General features: G+C 39.0%; 1 protein-coding gene across 1 annotated transcript in view; it reads left to right on the forward strand.

Moving 5' to 3' along the window:
• Positions 1-1,216: 1,216 nt before the first annotated feature.
• LOC117346259 overlaps positions 1,217-19,212 on the forward strand; it is a 41,425-nt gene continuing 23,429 nt past the window's right edge. Inside the window, exons 1-2 of the mRNA XM_033915661.1 lie at positions 1,217-1,344; positions 8,781-9,069. Of these exons, the coding sequence (XP_033771552.1) occupies positions 1,217-1,344; positions 8,781-9,069 (417 nt within the window). The remainder of the gene's footprint in view (positions 1,345-8,780; positions 9,070-19,212) is intronic.

A 19,212-nucleotide genomic window follows, 5' to 3' on the forward strand; every position in this document is an offset into this window, starting at 1 on the left:
TTTTTTTATTTTTTGTTTGACTCTACATAGGGCTGCTCTTCTTAATTTTTTTGGGGTTTGTGTTGGTTTTATTAAAAGCTAGGCACACTCTTGAGAATTGCACATTGAAATACCTAAAGTGAGCTTAGGCATTGATAGGTGTCTTAACCTTAGGCACACCATATTAAAGCCAGTTGTTTCTTGGCCTAAATGAGTGTTCCTAAGTCCAAAACATGCACCTGCCTGACAAACATGCTCACAATCCACTCCTAGACAAGCCTGCTTTCAGGTAATGCCTTGGACTAGACAACTATCTCCAAATGGAACCATTCAATTACGTGCAATTTGCATCAATTACAAGGTACTAGTTAAACCTTTTAAACAATTAAGTTAGGCTCCTAGATCAACCAGACAGGCCAATCTAAGTGCCCAACATTAGGTATTCAACTTTATTGAATTCAGCACTATTTCCATTAAGTAAAAAGCAAACTATATGAAATAAAACTCAGCACAATTCTCTTTCAATACAGCCAGAAATGCCCTCTAATTTTTCATAATTTAACAACTGATAAATTCAGCTCTAACATAGAAAATATTATTCTATGTACAGTGAGCCCTGCCTTGACCTTCAGGGGATTGAATATCTGGTAAATTTTAATCAAAGAAAGCATTTTCTAATTTATTTATTTTCCATGTATTATAAATCAAGTGCACAATTCCCTTGCTGGCATTATTACATTCCTCACAAAGCACTTCTTTCAAATTAATATTTATCTGGCATGGTCATGTTCTGAAAAACAAGTTTACAAAAACAATCTACTTTATATTTAATATTAAATGCACAAGCCATTGGATGATATCCCTTGAGGCTGAACTTTTCAGGAGCTGAGTACTATAAAGATCACAAGATACCCACACAGCTGCAGGATACTCACTCAGATCAGAGTTCTCATGAACATCAGGAGGAGACTTCTCTGATCCATCCATAATATGATTTGTGTCCATCAAAGAGTCTTCTAGTGTTAGTCTAAAACTTCTTGCTTAATACATAATACATAGATTTGAAAAGGTGGGGGTAACTGTGACCTGTACAGAATCTTCCACTAGAAATTTTCCAGAGTGACAGAGCAGGAAGAACAGTTGGATCTTACCTTGAAAGATGGAAGCTCTTTCCCTTTTGATTTTATTCATATTTTACACTGATCTCTGGAAGCCCATTGACTGCCAATGTCCAAAGATGGATATGAACGTTACAGAAGATGGCTACTACATGGATGGGGACATTATAATTGGAGGATTTGTTCAACTGTATGGTGTTCAATTAACTAAATCCTTTAGCAACGTAATATCTTTTAAATATTCAGAGTAAGTAGCATTGTTCATTATCTACCATTTCAGAAATATTTGTGTGTTGCTCTGTGACTAGCTGTTGACTTTGAACTGCAGATGTAACTTGTACCTGTATGAAGGATCTTTGGTGGTTAATGTATTATTAGGTGTTTACATTTTCCCGCTTCTATAGTTTAAGATATTACAGTATTTATAATTACATTAGAGGTTTTGATGTCAACATTCAGAGTATTGGAATCTTTTTATTCACCTTTGAAAACATAAACTAATGATAAACTATAGCAATGGAATTCTTACTAGCCAAGCATTCAGCTTGCATACCCTGCTAATGTTTTACCGTTATTTTGTTTTATTTGCAATTTTATATTTTTATACTTTTATCCGTTTTAAAACAGATGAACGTGTCTTGATAGTCCTGTCTGAAAATATACTGTGCCCAGTGAAAAATACATTTTTTTTCTTCTACCGTTAGGCAGCCAGTGAGAAGGTTTTCCTAGAGGTGTGTTTTGAAAAGATGAGAAAAGCAGAGAATCTACATGAACATAAGAACATAAGAATTGCCACTGCTGGGTCAGACCAGTGGTCCATCATTCCCAGCAGTCCGCTCACGCGGCAGCCCTCTGGTCTAAGACCAGCACCCTAAATAAGACTAGCCCTACCAGTGCACGTTCTTATTCAGCAGAAACTTGTCTATCTTTGTCTTGATTCCTTGGAGGGTGTTTTCCCCTATAACAGCCTCTGGAAGAGGTTTCCAGCTTTCTACCACTCTCTGGGTGAAGAAGAACTTCCTTACATTTGTACAGAATCTATCCCCTTTCAACTTTAGAGAGTGCCCTCTTGTTCTCCCTACCTTGGAGAGGGTGAACAACCTGTCCTTATCTACTAAATCTATCCTCTTCAGTAATTTGAATGTTTCGATCATGTCCCTTCTCAATCTCCACTGTTCGAGGGAGAAGAGGCCCAGTTTCTATAATCTTTTGCTTTACGGCAACTCCTCCATGCCCTTAACCATCTTAGTCGCTCTTCTCTGGACCCTTTTGTGTAGTACCGTGTCCTTCTTCATGTACGGCGATCAGTGCTGGATGCAGTACTCCAGGTGAGGGCGTACCATGGCCCGGTACAGCGGCATGATAACCTTCTCTGATCTGTTCATGATCCCGTTCTTTATCATTCCTAGCATTCTGTTTGCCCTTTTTGCCTCCGCTGCACATTGTGTGGACGGCTTCATCGACATGTCGATCAGAACTCCCAAGTCCCTTTCCTGGGAGGTCTCTCGAAGTACCGCCCCGGACATCCTGTATTCGTGCATGAGATTTTTGTTACTGACATGCATCACTTTACACTTATCCACGTTGAACCTCATCTCCCATGTCGATCCCATTCCTCGAGCTTGATTATGTCACATTGCAGATATTCGCAATCCCCCTGTGTCTTTACTACTCTGAATAACTTTGTATCGTCTGCAAATTTAATCACCTCGCTCATCATACCTATGTCCAGATCATTTATAAAGATGTTAAAGAGCACGGGTCCAAGCACCGAGCCCTGCGGGCACCCCACTGGTGATGCTCTTCCAGTCAGAGTATTGTTCATTTACCCCCACTCTCTGTTTCCTATGCTCCTGCCAGTTTTTAATCCACGTGAGTATTTCACCCTCAATTCCATGGCTTGCAATTTTCTGAAGTAGTCGTTCATGCCTTCTGAAAATCAAGATATACAATGTCGACCAGATTGCCCTTGTCTATCTGTCTGTTTACTCCCTCAAAGAAATGCAGCAAGTTCGTGAAACAAGAAGGCAGGGTATTTTCCCTTCTCAACTTCCCGCCCAACATAGCAGGTGCAGTCACATTTAACACACATCCTTTACAAAATGAAGTCCATTTAGGAGGGGACCCTGGGTTAGAAGTTAAATATCATGAGAGGCTCTGGCCTTGTTAATTCTTGATGAGCAACACTTGCTGATTAGATGGAAGATGGTCTGGGGCAACAGTGGGATTTACCCAGGTAGTGAATACCAGGAAATGATATCAAAGGGACAGCCAAGACCAGTATGGGCAGGAGGTTGCAGGCACTGCTTCTGCTGGTAAAGAGTTAAAGAGATATGGGGAGAAAAATAGATAAACATTTGATAGGGACGAGAGGACAAACATTTGATAGGGATGGGAGGAGTATTTGTGTGCAGAAGGAGAGGGGGTACCTCCTACCATCACTATGCCACTGAGTTGGTAAGTGTATGTGCTTTGTGTATGTGCTGAAATGGTATGGTGGCTGTGTTGACCCACTTTTGAAGGTAACATGAAGAAATAAAACAAAAACAAATGAATAAAGGTAAATCAATAAATTTTATTCTGCAAATGGTAACAAATATCAATATATATAAGGGAAAACATGAAAGCATTTCAGTGATAGTTTCACAGGAAGAGGGAGGGGTGGGTAGACAGGAGATAGAGAGGTGGCAAAGAAGTTTTAAATTTCTTTGGATGTGAAATAAAACCCAGATCTTTGTTAAGTCCTGTCTGATAGGAGTCAAGTTTCAAGTTTCTTAAAATTTTGATGAAACACAAATCAAGACATCTAAGCATTTTACAATTTGTATTAAAAAGGAGGAGTCAGTAAACAAATAAATACCTACTAAACAATACTTGACCAAAATAAAACAATAGGAAAATTGGGAGAAATACAAATTAAAAGTAAAGAATACATAAAAGGTAAACCACAAAAAGGAAGCTAGGGAATAAGGATTATTGAATAACTCTGGCTGAAACCAAATCTATTTAATAATCAAATGCATCTTGGAAAAGGTAAGTCAAAATATTTCATCATTTTAATTTCAAAGGTGTTATGTTCTTGGATTGAATGGGAAACAGTGATTCCCAAATAAAATGTTCGTTTGGATAGAAAGAGTGAACAGTTTATGAAATTATATTTTGCTTTTGTGAACTCACCAAATTTTAGAGTAAGAGACTTATCAGTGAAGGATAAATATAAACCCTGTAAGAGTAAGATAGAATCAATTTTTCAAAGAGTACAAAAACCAGGGGACATTAAGGCCCTCTTTTACAAAGGCACACCAAGCATTTTAGCGTGGATTTAGCGCATGCTAAATCAACGAATGTGCTAACCGCTAATGCATCCATAGGATAACATGAATGCATTAACGTTTAGCATGTGTATTTGTTACAGGAAGCTCAGAGTTGCTTAACAAAGCTGGATCATAGGGACACCTATAACACACTGTTATTTCAGGTCCCAATCTTATGATGTAAGCCTTTATTCAATTGACTCTCTTTCCCTATTTACTTTCTGTTGTTAGCAGTTACCATCAACTTGTAAATGCAGAGTACCTAGAAAATTCAAAAATAGCCCCAAACATTAGTACATGATTTAAGGCAACCTACTTCAGGGAATTATTGCTGCTGATACCCTAGAAAAATACATAACATGATTAAAATATCTAACCACCTACAGCAACATCTAACAAAAATAAAATTACCTCAATTAAAACTCATTCTATTACAACTATTTCAAAACAATTCATGGTTCAAGAAGGTTCCTGGCTCAAGGAGAGTCCACAACCCTTGCTGATTAACAGTTCCCACTTGTGTGTAATCAGATGATTGACATGTTAAGTAACCAGAGTTTAATGGAAGAATATATTAGAGAACTTTATCATATATATAATGATTCCATCAAACATCAGGAAATATTGAATTATCTAGAAAACAAATTCTAAAGCACTCTCAACCCCCCCACCAAAAAAAAACATCAGAATCATGCATGATCACAAACCTCCTTCATATACATTCTAAATCACATAAAGAACTATAAAGAAAATCCCTTACTTCACTCAATTTGCGTAACACTCTGAACGGCAATAAACTTCTCCTCTTTGTTTCCAAAATACCCCCTATGCTGGAAGTTAATGTCTAGAATGCAAAAAAAGAAGCTCTAATGACACACTCATTTGGAAACACACTGGCTAAATGCAAAATCCAATGCCTCTCCTTCTGTATGAAGAGCCCTATGAAGGACACTTCTCCTTAGACTATTGTGAGTTGTCTCCAAAACTACAAATCATAAGTTATTAAAAGAATGGTGCAAATCAAACAATGTGCAGCTAGAGGTATGTTCTTGACCTTTTTTTAGTTGAATTTAATGCTCAATAAGCCTCATTTTTAAAATCCTTCATGTTTTACCCACCTATATTAATGGCCATGGCACCACAGTACATAAACTACTCTTGATGTTGTATCTGAAGTGAAACTTCTCAGGGTCCTTTTGATTTGTAAATTGTAATTATGTATTTGTTGTTGATTTTTTATAAATCTTTATTAATTTTCAAATGTTAACAGTGCCATACAATGAATTTAAATATAAACACTACACAGAATGTACTTTAAATACACAAATAATTCAAAAAACAATCATTTTCTCCCCCATCCTCTGTGTAATTAATAGAAGAAGTACATATTTAATTTCAATAATATAGATAATTAAGTATAGCAAACAATAATACATTCCCCTTCCCCCCACCAATTACCCTGGTATTTAAGGAAGTCAAATAAAAGGAAAGGTACATGACAGTTATTGTGACTCAATAAATGCAATCAATGGGCTCCACACCATTTTGAATGTGTTACTATATCCCAAACACTCTGCGTTCATTCTTTCATACTTGTAACTGGAACATAGGTTTGCCCACCCGAAAGTTTAATTCAGTCAATCATAACTCTTCCAGTTACGTGTAACCATCTGAATGTCTATTCTCATCATTATCAAGAAAAGCTGGCTTTTATGTTGTTCCAAAGAAGGTTTAATATGTAATAGAGTACCACAAATTATGGCTTCATAAGTCATTGGTATCAATGACTCAAGTACAACATTGATTTGTCCCCAAATTGACTTCCAAAAATTAGTATCAGTGGACATAGAACAACAGATGATCCAACGTCCCTATATTAACATGACAATGTCCAGCATCTACTAGATTTTGAACTGTCTATCTTTTGTAAATGAACTGGGGTCCAAAAAATCCTATGCAACAAGAAAAACCAAGTTTTTCTCATAGATGCTGATGCTGTACATTTTAACCTCCAAGTCAAAATTCATGGCCATCGAAATGTAGAAATATACTGTTTTAACTTGATGCTCCAAATGTCTGTAAGAATATTTTTTGTTTTTTTATTCAAAATTTCCAAAATTAATTATACCACCGGGCGGCCTGATATCCTACTAAATCTGTCTGGTAACATAGGATCTGCAAGTTTTTAAGTTTTGCCATTCAGGAAACCCATTCTGAATGGCCTGCTTCAATTGCAGGATCCACAAACGGTTAATCTACTGAAAACAACAAACCATTAAATCTAATGGTAATTCATAAATGAAGGAAAGATCTCAGAGTTGCCACTCCCAGGATAATAGTGTTATTGTCCAAAAGGGAATTGTGGCATGTGGTTTCTTTCATTGATCAAAAATCCTTCATTGGATTATTGTGTTTAATATTTAAATTCTTATTATTAAAAAATTTTTAATTAAATACTACCACTCTAAACTAGTTTTCTCATTATCTTTGAGGAGTACTTATCTTATAATATTTTCTTTATTTTTTCAAATTTTTGTGCAAAAATGCCTAAAGTGCAAATATTTCCTAAAGTGGCTAGTGCAAATCTAGCTTATTCATATAAATAGGCTGTGCAAAATAGCAAGATAGCAAATACAAAACATCATGAGCAGGCCTTAGACTGGCACTTATCTTTTAAACATGATGTGGCATATAACGGCAGGTTCATCGAGCCGTAAGCAACCCGTGTATCCCAACCAAAGGGGACCCGTTTCGCCGCACTCATGCGGCTTCCCCAAGGCAAACGGGTGGTAACATATAGCAATCCGGGCGTGGCAACTCTGAGATCTTTTCCTTCATTTATGAATTACCATTAGATTTAATGGTTTGTTGTTTTCAGTAGATTAACCTTTTGTGGATCCTGTTGATAGTGGTTAATCTGTTCTCTCGTTTTGTACTATCTGCTTCAATTGCAACCACCTGTAATTTTGAGACTTTAAAATACCAAATGATTGTTGCAGTCATGAAAAATCAAGCAGTTTCCCATTAGATATAACATCATTATTAAAATTGTATCTCGCTTAGTAAATTTAAATAAGCGATTCATCAAACCAAAATAAAACTTGAAACTTGATCTAATGTACGAATACCTGCCTGCATCAAATTCTTCCAGCACCACATATTTGAATCTTGGAGTTTAGCCATAAGGACTGAAAAGTAGATTTCTCCATTGGAACATCTGTTAATTTATCAATAAATTTCAATGATTTCCACATGTCCAAAAAAATAAATACTATTGTCCTTAGCATATCTAAGTAATTTGATACTCAACACATGAGAAAGTCGCATTGGGGACATAAGATACCATTCCAAATGTAACCATTCCAGAAGATGTTCCATGAGCTTGGGGAGGATCCAGTACATTCCCTGATGCATTATATAGGCTTGATGGTACTTATAAATTTGGGAAAATTTACCCCACCCTCCGTAATCTTTTTTGTAAAGATACTAAAACAATTCTTGCATTTTTACCCAGCAAAATAAATTTAGTATGAATACTATTTAGTTTCTTATAAAAGAACCCTTTTTAACTTGTAACTTATACTTATGTATTTGTAACTACAACATAATTGTTTTAATAGTCATACTGATCTACCTGTACTTTGAATTCTATTGAATGGCTGTGTTAAACAGTCCATTGTAACTTCCTGAGTAACTGAACCAAACTCTTGTAATCTGACCTTGAACTGGATAGGTAGAGGGGGAACAGAGAACCTGGTTTGCATACCCTAACATAACATGCCTGTGACCTGGATTGGCCACTTTTAGAAACAGGAGAGCACTGGTCTGACCCAGTTTGGTTGTTCTTATATTCTATAAGATATGTGCTTGTAGATAACATGAGGGTGGACACAGCTATGCTAATCTATCAGCACTTGTGCATTGCTATCTGATTAGCTCAGGAATAGTGTGTGAGCTCATACTTTGTGCAAAAGAGGTGCTGGAAGGGATCACAGTCTAATGGCCTTGCTTTATTTATTTTAAAAATTTATATACCATTTAAAACTAAATGGTTTACATAATTTACATACACAATATTAAAATAAGAACAAAATAAAAAACAAATACATAATAACTTATGGCCATTATAGAAAAAACGAAGAAAAAGCTTCATTTTACTGGCAGCATTAAAAGTGGCTATAGCACCCCAGAAAGACCTGTATCAAGGTTACTGCAGGTTTCTTTTCATATTGCATGGTAAAAGAACCCATAGTTGTTTTTTTTTTTAATTCTGATATTCTATTAAAAAAATAAATACACATAAATATGTGTATTTTTGAAAATATTTCAGGTACACTGTTATGAAATCATGATCTTAATGTCATTACAGATATTATCCACTTAATAACTATAACTTCTTGGCCTTTGTTTTTGCGGTGGAGGAAATTAACAACAACTCTAAGCTGTTACCCAACATCACACTGGGGCTCCATATTAAAGAGTCTTTAAGGTATACAAGGAAAATAATTGAATCGGCCTTGGAAATTTTGGCAGGACAGAGCACAATAGTAAATTTCAAGTGCAAATCATCTCGCACAGTGGCTGCTATCATTGAAGGCTTTACAGATGAGGAAACATATGGATTCTACAACATGTTTCAGATATATCATTACCCACAGGTCAGAGAAATTCTTAATCTTACTTTACATTCTACCTCTTACCTTATATAGTCCATCCTTGCATACATAAATCCTCTTCAAAGTGAATTTATATTTATCATGCTGCCAAAATGCTCTTTCTTTTACAGTTGCAGGAATAAAATTTGAGACTCCTGCTCCCAAAAAGTATGAATCAAATCTGAATAGAAAGAGATCTGTGCTGAGGAATTGGCCCAACTAGATTTGAGCTTGAGTTTTATGGAGGGAAGTACAATATTCTAAGTTAGGGAGGAGCCTTGTCCTTTTCTTCCTAGAGCTGGTCCAGTATGAAATATGTAGAACAGCCTCAAGTGGGAAATCAAAGAGCTCACTGGAGTATATATGAACTATGGAGGGAGGGGAAGGAGAAGAATTAGCATGAATGCATTCAAAACACCTTCCACAACTCATGACATATTCCTCATAATTCACTTTTAACATTTCATATGTTTCTGTAGAGCTTTTACCCAATTTAAAACAGAACATCATGCTGTAGTGCTGCTCATTTAGGTTGAATATGATAAAAAATAGTCAATCATGAAAACACACTTACAAAAATTGTCAGAGCTTAGAGACAAGAACAGATATTAACAATTGGGGAAAAGGAGGTTTCTCAAGAGGTTTCAAGTTTCTCAATGTCACCTAGCCTGTCTCAAAATAATTTCCTGTTGGTGTGCAATTCAATATGTCCTAAAATATTTTGAATAAACCTTTTACCGTCCCTGTTAAGAGAATGGGGACTTGTATACTATTTTTTGTGGCTTTGGAATTTCAAAACAAACTGCATGGGTGGATTATGTGACTTGCTAAGGTCACTGGGGGGGGGGATGGGGGGTGCTAGGGAGCCCAAGCAAAATGATAGAGTAACTTCATAGCTCCCGTAACCAGCTCTAATCAATTCATATTCAACCTCACTCCACTCAAATAAATCAATATTTATACCCACGGAATGATGCCTCAATTTAACCAAGCAAAATTGAAGTTGCTTTTGGGCTAAATTCAGGAGTGATATGCCCAAACAGGACCCTCCATTTCCTATCATGGATGATGGCAGAAAAGCTCAGATGGGCAATATGGCTGAAGTAACTGAAGAACTACAATATCTAACATCTTTGCTTTCATAGAGAACTTATACATCTAATGACAACTTTCAGCAGTCGATTCAAAGCTCAAAGTGCTTGAAAGTAAACATCAAACTTTAGATGGCATTACTTCATAGCAAAATTAAGACCAGAAAGTCTTGAAGCATTTTGAGGCAGCTTTGGAAGATCTCAATAAGAGAAGCCAATGTAACAATTTAAGGATTACTGGCTTACCAGAGCTGACCAAAGCATCAGATCCCATCAAGGTTTTTGAAACCTTTGGATCCCCAAAGTTCTTAATATGACTTTTGAAAAGGCATTTGAGATTGGGTGCTGTCTTCTATATCTATTACTCTGCAATGACCATGTGCTGTTATGAATATTCTATGCTTTCCACAAGTGGCAGTCATTCTGGTGAATATGAGAACACAGAACAAATTTATGTGGCAAATGCATTCTACCTTTACTTTACCCTATTATACCAAGGAAACAGCTATAAAAACCAATGAGAATTTTCTTGCCTTGAGACAATGATTGGAGGCACTGAAAGCATGTTATTGGCTACTAACACCTGCTCACATGAACATTACCTACCAAAATTGTACAAAGACGTACACAAATCCTGACTTGCTTCTTAAATTTGTGGAAGAACAAGAAAGTTAGGTTCATATTACATCCTAACTGATTTGGAATGTGTCCCCCATTTGAATGTTTACATCTGTACTGAAGGTCTTCTTTGTTAACTTGGGGTATAAGTGCTGTTTCATTTTGCATTACAGTTCTAAATCCATACAATGGAGATGCTGGTTAATGTTATCATATTTCAGTTTACCTGTCTATATTTGCTGGTTTGTGGGAAGCTTAATTTGACTTCCCATGGGTTTCCTCACCCTCAAATATGGCATTCACAGGAGGGTTTATTCTGGCAAGGGGACGTGGGGTCTGGGGATAAGTGTGGTAATGGGTTTGGGTGAAGTTGGTGTGTGAATAGGCATGGCATGACTGGATATTTCAATCTGTTCTGACATGCTTTATAAGGTCAATATTTGCTCAGCTCTGATAGAACGGTACTCCTACAACTACAAAAAACTAACATTCCAGTTTAAATTAATTGTTCATTGAGAGGGTGAGGTTGCTTTCTATAAAGATAGCTACGATCCAAACAATTAAGAAAGGCAATCAGGTGTTAGTATCACCTAAGGATATACGATATAGATTTTTATACTACCCTCTACACCTCTGGGGTTTTGCCTTCTAGTGAGACAATTTATTTTACCTTTTTTCATACTGTTTCCATTTACTTTTATGTAGAGTCAGCATGATGCACTTAATAGTCCTCTCCTGCACTCAGAAATTGTAGCGGCTATCAAAAATTTAAAACCTAGGAAGGCTCCTGGACATGATGGTTTCTCTGGAGACTTTTATAAAGCCTTTCCTGATATTGTAGCACCTAAATTGGTCACTTTGTACCAGACTTTTTTAGATGGCAACCATAGTGCAGTTTCTTTTACAGAAGCCACAATGATTGTTTTTCCAAAACCAGGGAGGGATCCCCTTTACACCAAGAATTACAGGCTCATATCCTTAATAAATTATTATTGTAAAACCTATTCCAAATCCTAGCAGGTAGATTGATTGCTGTTATGCCCATTTTTGATTAGTAATTCTCAATGTGTTTTTTTTTATCCAAGGCCATATGGTCTCAGATAATACAGTAATCCTTCAATTTAATGGACTACTAGGGTGGAGGTGTGTCCATAAGAACATAAGAACATAACATAAGAAGTTGCCTCCGCTGAGGCAGACCAGAGGTCCATCTCGCCCAGCGGTCCGCTCCCGCGGCGGCCCATCAGGCCCATTGCCTGAGCAATGGTCCCAGACTATCCCTATAACCTACCGCTACTCTTATCTGTACCCCTCAATTCCTTTATCCTCTAGTAACCTATCCAAACCTTCTTTGAAGCCTTGTAACGTGCTCCGGCCTATCACAGCCTCCGGAAGCGCGTTCCATGTGTCCACCACCCTCTGGGTGAAAAAGAACTTTCTGGCATTTGTTTTAAACCTGTCTCCTTTTAATTTTTCCGAATGCCCCCTTGTACTTGTGGTTCCCCATAATCTGAAAAATCTGTCCCTGTCTACTTTTTCTATACCCTTCAGGATCTTGAAGGTTTCTATCATGTCTCCTCTAAGTCTCCGCTTTTCCAGGGAGAACAGCCCCAGCTTTTTTCAGTCTGTCAGTATATGAGAGGTTTTCCATACCTCTTATCAGTTTAGTTGCTCTTCTCTGGACTCCCTCAAGTACCGCCATGTCCTTTTTGAGGTACGGTGACCAATACTGGACACAGTACTCCAGATGCAGTCGCACCATTGCACGATACAGTGGCAGGATGACCTCCTTTGTCCTGGTCGTGATACCCTTCTTAATGATACCCAACATTTTGTTTGCTTTTCTTGAGGCTGTGGCGCACTGTGCTGACGCCTTCAAAGACGTGTCCACCATCACTCCCAGGTCTCTTTCAAGGTTACTTACCCCTAACAGTGATCCTCCCATTTTGTAGCTGAACATCGGATTCTTTTTCCCTACATGCATGACCTTGCATTTCCCTACGTTAAAGTTCATTTGCCATTTTTTGGCCCATTCTTCTAGCGTCGTTAGGTCCCTTTGCAGATCTTCGCAGTCTTCCATGGTTTGGTGTCATCCGCAAATTTAATAACTTCACAATTTGTTCCCGCCTCCAGGTCATTAATAAATATATTGAAAAGGAGCGGTCCCAGAACCGACCCCTGCGGAACTCCGCTCGTGACCCCATGCCAGTCTGAGTAATGGCCCTTCACTCCAACCCTCTGTTTTCTGTCTGCCAGCCAGTTTTTGATCCATCGGTGGACCTCCCCTTGCACCCCGTGTCTTCACAGCTTTTTAAGCAGTCTTTCGTGCGGTACCTTGTCAAAGGCTTTTTGAAAGTCAAGGTAAATGATGTCAATGGATTCCCCTTTATCCACCTGTCTGTTTACCCCCTCAAAGAAGTACAATAAGTTTGTGAGGCATGACCTACCCTTGCAGAAGCCGTGCTGGCTCGACTTTAGCTGTCCATTGTTTTCTATGTGTTCACAGATACTGTCCTTAATCAGTGCTTCCATCATTTTTCCCGGGACCGAGGTCAAGCTCACCGGCCTGTAGTTCCCCGGGTCCCCCCTTGAACCCTTCTTGAAGATGGGTGTGACATTTGCAATTTTCCAATCCTCCGGGATCTCTCCAGTTTTTAAGGATAGGTTACATATTTGGCGAAGTGGCTCTGCTATTACATTCCTTAGTTCCTTGAGTACCCTTGGGTGAATGCCATCCGGACCTGGCGATTTGTCGCTCTTTAGTCTGTCTATCTGCCTGAGGACATCTTCTTGGCTTACCTCTAGTTGGACCAGCTTTTCATCCCGATCCCCATTTACGATGTCCTCCGGTTCCGGAATATTGGATGTGTCCTCCCTCGTGAAGACTGACGTGAAGAACTTATTTAACCTGTCTGCTATCTCTTTTTCCTCTTTTACCACTCCTTTTTTGTCTCCATCATCCAATGGCCCCACTTCTTCCCTTGCCGGTTGCTTCCCCCGCCAGTCTCTCCTCATATTCTCTTTTAGCTTTTCTAACCACACGGTGACACTCCCTTTGGTGTTCTTTGTGCTCCTTTTGGTTGTCCTTTGTTTGGTCCTTTTTCCATTTTTTGAACGATGCTTTCTTGTCACTTATCGCCTTTTTCACCGCAGTTGTTATCTACGCTGGGTTTTTTGTTCGGTTTTTTTTTGCACCCCTTCCTGAATCCATTAAACACAATTATCCAGAAAATTTGAATATCCCTCCTTCAGTGAATAACTCCCTCCCTCCAGGGGTGGGGGTTGGAGTATGTGTTGGGGGTTATATGAAAAAAAGCATTTCATTTCCTCTGGGATGTGGCTGCTCAGCCCCCGAACATTGCACTGGTGTTATTCGAAGAGCATCAAAAGACATCGCTGAAGAGGGTGATGCATTGCAAACTGGGAGTTGTAGTTACCAGGATGTGGTCTGTTAAATCTGAAATCTGGATAAACGAGGTCCGGATAATTGAGGGTTTACTGTACATGTGTATTATGCCATGTACAACAATTGGTGCAAAAAAGCAATCCTCTGTTTGTGTCATGACACTTGATGCAGAAGAAAGCATTTGATTTAGTAGAATAGAAATTTATTTTTGAAATATTATCTTGGTTTGTCTTGGGAAATAATTTTATATCCATGATTGATATGCTGTATTACTGACCTCTTGCAAAGTTCCTCTAGCTTCATTGTATGTCCGCTAGTCCTAGTGAAGATCAAAATAGAGTTTTAAATTTATCCCTGTGAGATACTGGTAACCAATGTAGATTTTCAAGAACATTGCAATTTGTTCATGCTGCTTTCACTCTGAATTAGTTGCAACTGATTCAAGCTCTTTTTGTTTAGACCAGTGCGCTGGTCATTGCAGTAGTCTAGTCGTGATGCTATCATGGTATCGACAACTCTGTTTAGACTTGTAATTTTCAATATATGGTGAGATATTTCATAGTTGCCAAACATGATACAAACTATTTAAAAAAGTTGTTTGAATTTGCAGGATCAGAGTGAGCGATGAGTCTAACAGTATTCGAAGATTCCTTTCCTGTCATTTTAGGGGGAATTCATATGTACCAAAATAAACGTTGAAGTCCGGTATTTGTCCCATTGTGTTAGGAATCCAAAGAATCACTGTTTTGTGTGAGTTCAGGTGGAGTTTATTGCTGTTTTCACATTCCTGATTTGTGGTTAGACAGGTAGTCAATTTACTCAAAGCTGTGGTTATATCTTATTCAATGGGTATAAGAAGTTGTACATCATTGGTATGGATATATAATTTTGAGTCTATTGACTGAAGCAGTTCAGCCAGAGGCTTAAGGTGGATATTAAATAAGATGGGGTAAAATTAACAGGATATTGGAGGCTTCTGTCCCATTGTCTTATAATACTGTTTTATTTGGGACTTTATTGACACCTAAGTTTCGTTTCAAGTTTATTTAAAATTTCTTATACCGCCCAATCACCCTTCTAGGTGGTGTACAAAATCATAAAAACATACGTTAGCTGAAATACAAATTTAAGTTGACAAAGCATCACCAAACAGTAACAATAACTTGCAAAGACTTTTAATAACAAAAACAAAAGGAACAAAAGGAAAAAGGCAACACTATAATAGTCAAAGTAAAAGAGAACAATTAGGGAAAAAACAATAGGAGGGGCTGCTATAAATAACAAAACAGACTTCTTATTGTTATGACGGGGTGGCCATGCAGTTAATGAGAAATTGAAGAACTGGGACAGATTGAACTTTACTTTTTGGTGGGAAACTCTGTCAATATTATAGACTTGAAAGAATGACTGCTGAGAAATTGGGACAGAATAAAAAATTTAAAGAAACATGGGGTCCATTAGCGGTATTTGTTAAAACTGATTAATTGAATAAGCATTTAATTCCTAATTGATTTCTATACATATCCAGGGAGGGGGGAGGGAGGGGGGAAATTTACTTTGTATTAATACTTGTTTGGATATAAGTGCTGTTTTATGTATTAATTAAGTGTATATATTTTTAGCACTTTGTATTTGATTTGAAAATTAATAAAGAATTAAAAAAAGATGGGAGAGCGTATGGACCCCTGAGGCACCCCACAGTTCACTGCCCAAGATAATGATGTACAATTGTTGTCCCTTTGACAAATAGGTTTTGAGCCATGTATTGTAAGTACTGTGCCATAAATACATTTTTCTGCCAGTCTTGTAAGCATGATATTATGATCCACAATGTTGAAGACTAATCTCCTGTAATGGTCCTTGTGCAGATTATCAAGAAGGGACAAAAGAACTATCTCTGTTTTGTTCCCAAGTCTGAAGCCAGTTTGACATCCTCATCTAGATAATTACGTTCAGTTAACCAGTTAAAGAGTTGAATGCAGACTGTCCATTCCATACATTTTGTCAGGAAAGTCATTTTAGAGACTGCTTGGTAGTTTTTGAGCTTCTCCTTATCAAGGGAGCTCTTTATCAGCAGGAGGTACACCACAGATTTTTTTTGTGTTGTTGGCAGCTGCCCTTCTCTAAACAAGGAGTTAACAATTTAATTGGACCCTTCAATGAGGCCTAAACTCACTTGTACTATTTTTGCTGGACAGGGGTTTAGAGGGTAGGTTGTAGACTTTAGGTCTTTCAGTGGGTTTTCATGAGCTTGCTCTGTGACCTGGTTGAATGAGTCCCAGATGGCTGTGCATCTTTCTTTTCCATTTCTAAAATCTGATTTGCTTTCTTAACTAACACTACACACTGAGTTGTGGGTTTCAATATAGCCTCAGTGATGATATCTTGATCCTTTTTTAGGGTGGTGACTCCTAATGTGGAACCCAACATCATGTAGCTATAGTTTCCGTTCCTCTTTTCCACATACATCACTTTGCACTTGATCACATTTAACATCATCTACCCATGCACTAATCTCTGTTTTCAAGAGAAAGGAGCCTTGAAAAGTCAACCAAGTGGTGCAACCAGTAGGAAGAAATGTCAGCCCATCTTCCTGCCTACCGTTTCTCCTTGAAATGTCTCTATTTCCCTTTACTTCAAGTACATTCACTCTAAAACAAATATACGTTCTTTTTAAAGACTGGGTTGAAGAATATTTACAGCTTGAAAAATGTACTCAGACTGTTCCCCACTTAGTCTGTATTCTTACACAGGCTCCAAAGAAAAGCCAATACCATTTAGGGCTCTTTTTACTAAGCCGCGTTAGGGCTTTAACGCGCGGAATAGCGCATGCTAAATTGCCGTGCATGGAAGACCTTAATGCCAGCATTAAACTGGCGTTAGTTCTAGCCACGTAGCATGGGTTTAGCGTGCATTAAATTGCTGCACAGCTTAGTAAAAGGAGCCCTTGATGTTGTCTTGATTAACTTGCAAAGCAATACTACACTAACATAGAAACATAGAAACATAGAAATAGACGGCAGATAAGGGCCCACGGCCCATCTAGTCTGCCTACCTTAATATCCCTCCCCTACCTTTGCCCTGTGAATAGATCCCATGTGCCGATCCCATTTGGCCTTAAAATCAGGCACGCTGCTGGCCTCAATCACCTGTAGTGGAAGACTATTCCAGCGATCAACCACTCTTTCAGTGAAAAAGAATTTCCTGGTGTCACCTCGTAGATTCCCGCCCCTGATTTTCAACGGATGCCCTCTTGTTGTCGTGGGACCCTTGAAAAAGAAGATATCTTCCTCCGCCTCAATGCGGCCCGTAAGATACTTGAACGTCTCGATCATGTCCCCCCTCTCTCTGCGCTCCTCGAGCGAGTATAGCTGTAATTTGTCAAGCCGTTTTTCGTATGGTAGATCCTTGAGTCCCGAGACCATCCGGGTGGCCATTCTTTGCACCGACTCCAGTCTCAGCACATCCTTGAGATAATGCGGCCTCCAGAATTGCACACAGTATTCCAGGTGGGGCCTCACCATGGATCTATACAATGGCATAATGACTTCCGCCTTATGACTGACGAAACCCCTTCGTATGCAGCCCTTGATTTGTCTTGCCTTGGACGAAGCCTGCTCCACTTGATTGGCAGACTTCATGTCCTCACTGACGATTACCCCCAAGTCTCGTTCTGCTACCGTTTTTGCTAGGATCTCGCCATTAAGGGTATAAGACTTGCATGGATTCTGGCTGCCCAGGTGCATAACTTTGCATTTTTTTGGCATTGAAGTTGAGTTGCCATGTCCTAGACCATCGCTCCAGTAGGAGTAGGTCGTGCATCATGTTGTTGGGCACTGAATCTTCGTCTGTTGTGCATTTGCCCACTACATTACTCAGTTTGGCGTCATCGGCGAATAATGTTATTTTACCTCGAAGCCTTCTGCCAAGTCTCTTATAAAGATGTTGAATAGGATTGGGCCCAAGACTGAGCCCTGTGGTACTCCACTAATCACCTCCGTCATTTCAGAGGGGGTGCCGTTCACCACCACCCTTTGGAGCCTACCTCCAAGCCAGCTCCCAACCCATTTCGTCAATGTGTTACCTAATCCTATAGAACTCATCTTGCTCAGTAACCTGTGGTGTGGTACGCTATCGAATGCTTTGCTAAAGTCCAGGTACACGATGTCCAGGGACTCCCCAATATCCAGCTTCCCCGTTACCCAGTCAAAGAAGCTGATCAGGTTGGATTGGCAGGATCTCCCCTTAGTAAATCCATGTTGTCGGGGATCCCGTAGATTCTCCTCATCCAGGATCTTATCTAATTGGTGTTTGATTAGAGTTTCCATTAGTTTGCTCACTATCGATGTTAGACTCACTGGTCTGTAGTTTGCTGTCTCCATCTTTGAGCCTTTCTTGTGGAGTGGAATGACGTTAGCCGTCCTCCAGTCCAACGGGACGCTGCCTGTACTAAGGGAGAGGTTGAAGAGCGCGGACAGTGGCTCCGCCAAGACATCACTCAGCTCCCTAAGCACCCTGGGGTGCAGGTTGTCCGGCCCCATTGCTTTGTTAACCTTGAGCTTTGACAGCTCACCGTAGACACTGCTGGGCGTAAACTCAAAGTTACTAAACGGGTCAACTGAGCCAACCCTTGTCTGTAGCTGAGGGCCGAGCCCTGGCGCTTCTTGGGTGAAAACTGAGCAGAAGTATTCATTTAATAGTTGGGCTTTTTCCGAATCCTTTTCCACATAGTCTCCGTCTGGTTTCCTAAGACATACAATCCCGCCTGAGTTTTTTCTTCTATCACTGATATACCTGAAGAAGGATTTATCTCCCTTCTGGATGTTCTTTGCTAGAGACACCTCCATGAGGAATTTAGCCTCCCTGACTGCTGTTTTGACGGCTTTTGATTTGGCCAGGTAGTCTGCTCTAGAGTCCTGCTTCCCTGATTGTTTGTAAGAGATGAATGCTTTTTTCTTCTCCTTGATCAGGTCTGAGATCTCCGCAGTAAACCACTGTGGCTTATTGTTCCTTCGCCGTTTACTTACTGAT

This window comes from Geotrypetes seraphini, chromosome 12, assembly GCF_902459505.1.
Source record: "Geotrypetes seraphini chromosome 12, aGeoSer1.1, whole genome shotgun sequence".
Classification (NCBI taxonomy): domain Eukaryota; kingdom Metazoa; phylum Chordata; class Amphibia; order Gymnophiona; family Dermophiidae; genus Geotrypetes; species Geotrypetes seraphini.